Raw genomic sequence first — 9,265 nt, forward strand, 5'->3', positions numbered from 1 at the left:
GAGGAGGAGGAGGAGGAGGAGGAGGAGGAGGAGGAGGAGGAGGAGGAGGAAGAGGGGGGAGGGGGAGAATATGATGTGACGACTGATATTATATTACAGCTTTTCTACCTCCACGCTACATTGAAGCTATTTTGTGACATTACTTGTGGGGAATCTAGATTATGAGCAGATTTCATACATTTTGGATATGTAATAAAATACATGGATTCTGGAAAACTATTTTTGTTGCATGTGAATAATAAAATAGGGTATTCCCTCCTGATTCCAGCTAGTTGATGTTTTGGGTCTTCAAAGTGCAGCTTATTTTGTGAGTTTATTATATACAGTCAATTTTATTAGTACTAGAAACTTGCTTGACTAAAACCAAATTCTCACAAATGGTGGTGTGTAGGTTGGAGATACAAGTCATCAGTCACACTGTCTGGAAGAAGCAGCGTCTGGGGAAACATAAATATTGCCCTGTATGGGAGTGGAGGGAACACAAGGCAATATGAAATTTTCAAGTAAGTTTTGAGAATTACCACATCTAAATGTAGAATTTTATACTTGTTATTTTCACTTTTCTGATGTTCTTTCCTCATCTGAGAGGTGTATCTAAACTATTTCTTTTAAAAATAAGATAAAGAACAATATGCACATTTTTTTAACACCACAGAATTTTAAAAAATAGTTCCCTATCTTCAAGAATATTTTGGAGGGTAGTTTATTCATTGCTTAAATTTAGATTCAATATACTCTATTATAATCCAACCTTTTTGCAAGAAAGCAAACTGCATTTAGCCAAGTACACTAGTACAACAAAAATGAAATGCAAGTATGTGGGCCATAATTTTCTGCTATAATAATACCTTGACTGTGTACATTTACTTCTCTAATGAAGAAAACTGATAAAAACAATAAATAATCCTAATCTATATTTCCACTATAGATACAGGTAGTCTTCGTTTAGTGATCACAATCAGGACTGGCAACTTGATTGTTAAGCAAAGTGGTCACTAAGTAAAACCATGATTATGCTTGAGATCTTCAGCTTTTCTTTTCTTTTTTTGCCTTAGAGACCTGTGAAGGTTGTAAATGCAAGGATTGATCCTAAAACTACCTTTTCATCCCTATCATAACTGTGAATGGTTATTAAATGAGACAGTCACTAAATGAAGACAACCTGTAGTTTAATGTAAAATGCTTTCAGACAGTATTTTCACTTATTGTCTATTGATGACTTTCCTGTATTAACCTAACACTTCTTCTTTTAAAAAAATCAAATATTTATTTCCGTTGCAAACATGTATAAAATAACGGAATGAAATTACAACCACTTCAATAGTAGCAATGAAATTTAAAAAATTCTAAAACCTTGTGCTACTCACCTAACTCTAAATTATTAAAACCCTAAGAACAAAATATGTTCTTAACATTAAGACCAAGAAGTGACATATGACAAAATATATCATTAGCTGGCAATCTAGAAGTATCTCTCAAAGAAATCAACAAAAGATATTGAAATCATGAGTTAAAATTGGATTCTCCATCTTGCCAGATAATAAAAATAGAATCTGGATTCTGATTTATTCATGTACTATATAGAATTATGCATGTCAAATTTGTTCTGGATTTCATTTTAAAAAAAATATTCAAATGATATTTTTATAAGATTAACCCTGCCATAAATTGTCCTTTCAAAAAGTTGAGATTACAGCTCCCATAATTTCTGGTATTCCAGATGGTTGAAAATTACAGGAAGTTTAATTCAATTTATCTCCACTTGATCTTCAATTATTTAAGGATTTCTCTCAAAAATTATTTTAAGCACATTGCATTTCCATTTTAGTATCTTCGTGTTTATGACTGTCATTTTCTCCTAAGGATTTTTAAATTTACATTTTCCAAATTATTATGCTTTTAAGTTTCCACTTGTCATTTGCTATGACTGTTTGGATTACAAGCTGTATTATAATTAGACAAATATGTCACTTGCTACTTCACTAATATTTAGCTGAGCCAATAACATGTTATAGTACCAGAAAGTAGTTTTACTAACTGGGATGTATTAAATGGTTATGACAGGTAATTATTTCCATTTAGATTGCATTTAATCTGACTCTTGCAGGTTATCAAGGGGAAAAACCGTACTGCAATATATTCATATGCAAATCTATATACTACTAAATAAATTTTTGAGTCCTGTATTCTTTCAGATGTTCTTCTTTCAGATGTACTAAATTTATACAAACCATTTGGGCCATCATCGTTTTGGTAAACTTCACAGAAACTATAACCTCAGTAGATAGGTCAACTAAGAAAAGGTCTTGGTTAAAGTAAATATCTCATACAAAGCATAGAATATTAATACTAATGAAAATTGAAAATATACCGTATATATATTGTGGATTTCGAAACTGATGTCTCAAAAATAACTTACATTAAAAAAAGTAGGGCAATGATATCATTAACTCAACTTTTCCCAAACTGGGAGCAGCAAAGATCCAGGTGCAGACTGGAATAAAATAGATGCATGTATGTATAAATATAAAAAAGTAATGAAATGACTTTATCTGTTTTATGTTGTTTTGATTTTAAGGGGGCGGCTCAGACCTGGTGAGATTCATACGAACCTAATAGATGTAGAACTTAAGGTTGGAACCATTACTAAGGTTAAATTTCTTTGGAACAACATTATCATAAATCCAACTTTGCCCCGACTAGGAGCAACAAAGATTACGGTACAAGATGGAGAAACTGGGAATGTGTATGTATACCCTCACTAGTTCAAGAACAAGTAATAAAAGAAGCATACTTACTAATTACAAATTAAACTTACAAAATGTATGTCCTACCAGTACATATGTGGGCCTTACATAAGGTTTACATAATAGCTTGTATGTTTTTATACAGTACGTACCAAATTATTCTAAAGCTAGTTTAGTAGGACAAACATGGTTGAAACTCTCAGCTATCATGATGGACACTAATTTACACTGGTTTAAAAAGAACATTCTACAAATTCATTGAGAGAAGGGTGATCAGTGACTATTAAGTTTGATTATTGCACAACTCCTATATAATAAGCAGCCTATTATAAATAGCCGATTCTATACAAGAACTGCAAAAAAAAAAAAAAAAAGAAGTCATCAATGCATCTGTTTGACCAGAGTTGAAAAGAATGCTAAAGTAAATTGGCCCATAGCCAGATTCAGCATATTTCTTATCATATTACAAAAAGCTGTATGTGTCTGGATACAGATGCAGAGGTGTGTTATCTAGCTCAATCAATTTCTCGTGAAATTCCTTCTCTTTGTCAAGGAAAAGTTGGATGCCCAGCAGGTTCAAGTAGAATTGAGAGTTCATGATTTCTAGGAGCAGGGCTCAGCTGTTCGATTCCACACTCTCTCACTGTTCATTGCTTATGTTCTCACTGTCCCTCAGTTTCACCCATTGGCTAGATGTACCAGCTACTTTTTCTGCAGCCATGATGCCTAGTGGCATGTATACGTTTTGGGAATGAGGCTCATCTCACTGGAGAATGAGAGTCTAACATTCTGCAATAAGGAAGAGGAGGAGGTGCCAGGGCAGAATTGGTTATTGCCATTGGACCCAGCTTTTCCTTAATTTGGATACTTAAATGAATGGTCCTTCCTCACTGTGTTCCTCAGAGCTAATTTCCTTTACACTGAGTTAGACAAAGTTGTATGTAAAGGAGACACACTGAAAACCATGGGGAAAAAGTCAAGTCTATTTAAGGTCTTGTTGATCAGAATCCTAACATAGTTGATCTTGATAAAAGTTCTTTTGTTGAATTGTGTGAATCGGGTGCCTTGGGTGTGTGAGAAGATTGTAACAGAGTTTGAACCCGTGACAGAGTTTGATGGGGGATCAGCAAAAAAGCAGGCATAACCGTCTGATTGATTACAATCCATTTTAAGTATAGACTTTTACTTCTACATCGATGGGCACAGAGTTGTAGCCACAAATATCTTCTTTGAATATTAAAAATCAGCAATTTTTCTTACTCTTACTCACTTTTCTTTCTTTTATAATTTTGTACTAAGTACAAAAGTTATTAAAACAAAGGTACAAAACTAATCGTATACCATTTTATTGTACACCATATAAAATGCCTCAAATGTGATTTTGAATTAATTATATTTCTTGAGATTCGATGATACAAAATTTCTAAAGTTTATGCTAATGCAACAGTGATATCAAAATGTATACATTAATGCTTGCTTTTTTAAAAACTTTCCAGATTCCATTTCTGCGGCAGTGAAACTGTAAGAGAAGATGTGCTGCAAACACTCACACCATGCTGATCTTGAAATGCAGAAAGCTTTTGTGCAACTCTTAATAAAAAAAATAACATCTCAAGCACCTTATATATTCTTATGCCAAAGTGATGGTACAAGGGGATTTTAATTTTAAAGGTATAGGAGCTCTTTTCCTTTGGTGCCCTTGCTCCCATTATGCCAAAGGATACAGTTGTTGTCACTCTAGTAAGAAAATGACATGCAAAACCTTAGGAGCATTGGTGCTTCTGTGTCCAAGTAAAATTAGAGGTTATCCAGATATTTTGTCAGCATACAGGACTGGTCCAAATTATTATATTGCATTAGACAAAGAGAAAAGACTCACTAAGTCCTGGGTAAAAGTGAAGTGAACTTGCAATTGCACCTTTGCTTAGTAGTGGTGAAAGAAGAGCATCCATCACTGTATCTAAAGGGTGAAAGGAAAGTAATAGCTAAGGGGGTTCAAGGTAGGCCACCTCTTAATCTTATTTCTAAAATAAGGTCCTCGGGTTTAGTGCTAGCTCTGTGCACCCAGACCGAAGACAACTTGCATGATAAAAAGTATGTGATATGTACTTAGAATGTTATGCTTTTCTTTTTCCATGGACTTAAAACATTTCTTGGCTGTGTGAGAAAAAATAAATATATATCAGCAATACTAATCTCAGATCATTGTCTTATTTGGAAAAGTTATTCTTACTGGATATTTGGATATAAATTGCACATGAATCTATCCTAGTGTGGTTCCAAGTTCAACCTCTTCTGACAACTCGCCACAGCCAATTCACCCTGGCCAATTCACCACGGGCAATTTGCCATGGCTAACTCACCACAGCCAACTCACCACGGCCAATTTACCACAGACAACTCGCCCTGGCCAACTAGCTGTGGAACAATTCAACAATTCAATTTAATTATTTAAAATGATTAAACAAATATTTGAATTTATGTCATTCCCTTTTGATTTTGTCCCTTCTTTGGCATCCTTTCTTTAATTATTATATTCCACCATTTCTTCGATAATAGTGTAACTCTTGTTCTGAGACAAACTGTCCCACGGTGAGTTGGCCATGGCAAGCAGTCCTGCAGCCAGTTGGATGTGGCGAGTTGGCCATGGTGAGTTGGCCATGGCAAGTTGGCTGCAGCAAGTTGTCCCATTCCACAGCTAACTTGAATGCACACCTTGCTAATCTTGGCCTTTAATTTCCAAACAGTCTTTGGTTTTGGTAATGGAATCAAGTAAAAAATTTTAAAAAGATAATGTTCTATTCTAGGAAAGATTTGAAACTGGAAGAGGTAAGCAACTTCTTGCTTGCTCCATGCTTACAACTGCTTTGTATGACTACTCACCACATCAGTGCATTCATAGTTAACAATGGGTTTCCATCAAACACCCTCTTTTAATAATGAAGTGAAGCACCAATCACTTTGTTGGGTAGTGTTTAAGCAAACTACATTTCACAGCTATCCCATCAAATGCAAAGTTAAATGAACACCAAATTATTGTCCATTTTCCTGGCTTTCAGTGCTAATGGACATATTTTTGTGACCTTTTTCAATGCTTACAGTTTTAAAATAGTAGCAACAAAGAGAACTGCTGTTTGAAATGCAAGTGGCTGTAAACCGTATATTATTTGTAAATACAGCATATTCTGAAATCATTCATTTCACTGTCTCACTAAGGCCTAATTGGTATATATTTTGGTTGACATATATTGTTCTCTTGTAAAGGTGTCAACTTCCTCAATAACAAAAGGACTGCAGTTTGTGATATATAAATTAGGCTCCTCGCCATATAATCAGGCCTATCAATTAGGATGCTATTTGCAACAAAATATGCTCAAAGTGCATGTAAGATTGATGGGTCTTTTCAGACTTTAACACTGTACTATTCATAGCAAAGTTTGTGATCAGCATCGTATCAATTAAGAGACATTTGACTTGTGAAACTGATGTAGCCTGTTCAATAGAGTTTGGCAGAAAAATGCAGCTTTTGCTATCAACATTTGAAAACACCCTGACACTTCTATAATGAAACACAGGACTGGGGTAGTTTAGACCAAAATCTGTAATGCATCTCCTTGGTGCAGGGCTATATTCGCTAGGATTTAATATCCTAGGACTAGCAAAGGGGAACAAAAAAGAAAAGAAAACCCTCTATTAACAAAGGACTTTTCCATCTCTCCAATGCTAGGTAAAATCATATCAAACAGGTTATTAATTTTGACAATATGATCTAAAAGTAAACTTTCTATCGCCTTTAAACCAAGTAAATATTGAAACTGTTTTAGTCCCTCATAGCAAGCTGAAAAAGGTTATAAGCTTTTTCCTTCCATCACACACAAACCGATGGCAGGAAATTTATTAGCTTTTGGTTTCCCATTTGTTTTAAGCTATCCTATGACAAAGGATAGCTCCGCCCACATCAGAACAACTACAGGTAATCCTTGATTTATGACAATTGAGCCCAACATTTCTGATGCTAAGTGAGACAGTTCTTAAGTGAATTTTGCCGCATTTTACAATCTTGTCACAGTTGTTAAGTAAATCACTGTTTTTAAGTAACACGGTTGTTAAGTGAATCTGGCTTCCCCATTGACTTTGCTTGTCAGAGGTGATCACATGACCCCAGGACACTCCAACCATCATAAATATGAGTCAGTTGCCAAGCACATGAATTTTGGTCACATGGCCATGCGGATGCTGAACGGTGTGATGGTGTGAAAAAGATCATAAGTCACTTTTTCAATGCCATTGTAACTTTGGTCGGTCACTAAATGAACTGTTATAACTCAAGGATTACCTGTAATTCTGCTTTAATATTAGTTTGTTCTCAAGCTCTAAATTGAAACCATAAATTATGGCTAAGAGCTTTCTTTGTTCAATGGGTAGGGAAACATAGTCAAAGCCCCTATTTCTAAGCCATTTATTAAGTTATCATATGTGCATCCAAATACGGCCTGTACTTTGGTAAGTCTGCTTTACCTCTATTCTTTTTGCATTGATTTTCCCTTGCTGAACATTTGCGTTATGATGATATCTTACAATAATGTGTTGATTTACACATTCCTCAATACTATATTATCTGTTTCCAGATGGGAGGTCCGGATTGGACCATTTCTTTTATGTAGATAATGGTGGTCAATGAGTAAGTGAAAATTACAGGCTAAAATTACAGGTAGCCCTCAACTTACAAGTTTGTTAGTAACTGTTCAAAGTTATGGCATTTTTAAAAAGTGACTTATGAACCATTTTTCAGTTACGACCTTTCCAGTATCCCCATAATCATGTGATCAAAATTCAGAAACGTGGCAACTGTTTCATACTTATGACCGTTGCTGCGTCCCAGGGTCATGGGATCACCTTTTGTGACCTTCTGACAAGCAAAGTCCATGGGGAGGACAGATTCACTTAACCCCTAGGTTACTAACTTATCAACTGCAGTGATTCACTTAACAACTAAAGACAAGAAAGGTCATAAAACGGGGCACAATTTACCTTAACAAACAGAAATTTTGGACTCATTTGTGATCGTAACTCGAGACCTACCTGTAGTCTTCTCAGCTTGGCAGCAATTTCTTTGGGAGGTTTTTTCTTTTTAATTTGCAGAATGCAACTCCAAACTTCTCACATGTAATCTAGTATTTCAACCCATTTGAACCACTCAGCAGGACTTCTCTCCCAGACAAACACCTCTTTCTGAGGAAGACAGACTGAAGTAGTCCCAGTGTGGGTCTTACCTATGCTTCAAAGGAGCTCTACCTGTCTTCTGAGAAGGGATTTGAAGGGTGCATTTGTAATGCAAAACACTGTTAATAATTATAGTTTGCAGTATAGCAGATGCCATCTAATCTACCTCCCTTTTCTGACGGCAGACCATATAAATTATAGGCTGAGGAGAAAAATTTAAGTGTAAAGGTTAACAGTTTAACTGAAATATTCAGAAACTGAAATGCTCGACAAGGTACCATGCAATCAAATGCAAAAGGGGGGGGAGAACCTTCCAGAGTGTAATTAAGTTAGGCACTTATTTATTATTATGCTAACATCTCTTCACAAAACTTTTAACACAATTTTTCCTCACCCCTGGTGCTCTCCAAGCAAGTCAAATACAATTCCCTCTCCTTTCCAAATTAAAACATTCTGCTTGGGGATCACTGGCATTTGGAATGACTTCAGTCACCCTGAGGGCACAAGATTGGAGAATGTTGCTTTATCACCTCATATATCACCCCAAAAGATGTGTGGACTTAGTAGACATTGCTAGAAGAGGGAAGCTATTGCTAAAAATTCTGTGAATTTGGGCCCACATACTGAGGGCACTTGGATTGGAGAAGCTGGTAAATTGGTGATTGGCAGGGACTGACTGATGTTTATCTAACGAGCAGTTTTACTATATCATCCCTTTTAAGTGAAGTTGGGGAAAACAGAGACTTAGATTTTGTGTGTGTGCACAAAATAAGCTTTCAGTCTGGTCTATATACCTATCTGGAATGCATCAGCATGTGCTTTGCATGTATTTCCCATATTATGTCTAAGTATGGTTGGTGAACATCGCAGTGTTAAAAATCAAAGGAAAGTCTAAGTCTGAAATCCGCTGACCATTATGTAGAAGGAATGCTGGCAGAAATTGTAGGGTCAACTGTAGAATAGTAATTAACTAGATAATTTTAATATGTACATAAATATTTCATATATTGCACTTTAAACAAACAGCATGACATAATTATTTGATCTCTATCAACACAGAAAAGTACTTTAAAATGGAAAAATATTATATAAACTGCTCAAATATTAAAGTAGTTATATTAAAAATAGCCCCTGCTCAATATTTACACCTTAATAGCAAAACACCCAATGTTCAACAGCAGGATAATAAACTATTTCTTTAAATATATATTTTTTTCTCAAAATGCAGTAACTCTGGAACAATCGTCTGTGTAGGTAACTTCACCAAGGTGTCTTTTTTGTTAAGCATAAATAAA

The 9,265-nt window shown here is 35.2% G+C and overlaps 1 protein-coding gene across 1 annotated transcript in view; it reads left to right on the forward strand.

The window, feature by feature from the left end:
- Nucleotides 1-4,938, forward strand: part of LOC117678844 (pancreatic triacylglycerol lipase-like) — a 31,089-nt gene extending 26,151 nt beyond the window's left edge. Inside the window, 3 exon segments of the mRNA XM_060682960.2 lie at nucleotides 392-503; nucleotides 2,579-2,746; nucleotides 4,244-4,938. Coding sequence (XP_060538943.2) covers nucleotides 392-503; nucleotides 2,579-2,746; nucleotides 4,244-4,307 — 344 coding nt within the window. The 3' untranslated portion in view covers nucleotides 4,308-4,938.
- The last annotated feature ends 4,327 nt before the right edge of the window (nucleotides 4,939-9,265 follow it).

This window comes from Pantherophis guttatus, chromosome 6, assembly GCF_059756535.1.
Source record: "Pantherophis guttatus breed Tessera chromosome 6, ASM5975653v1, whole genome shotgun sequence".
Classification (NCBI taxonomy): Eukaryota; Metazoa; Chordata; class Lepidosauria; order Squamata; family Colubridae; genus Pantherophis; species Pantherophis guttatus.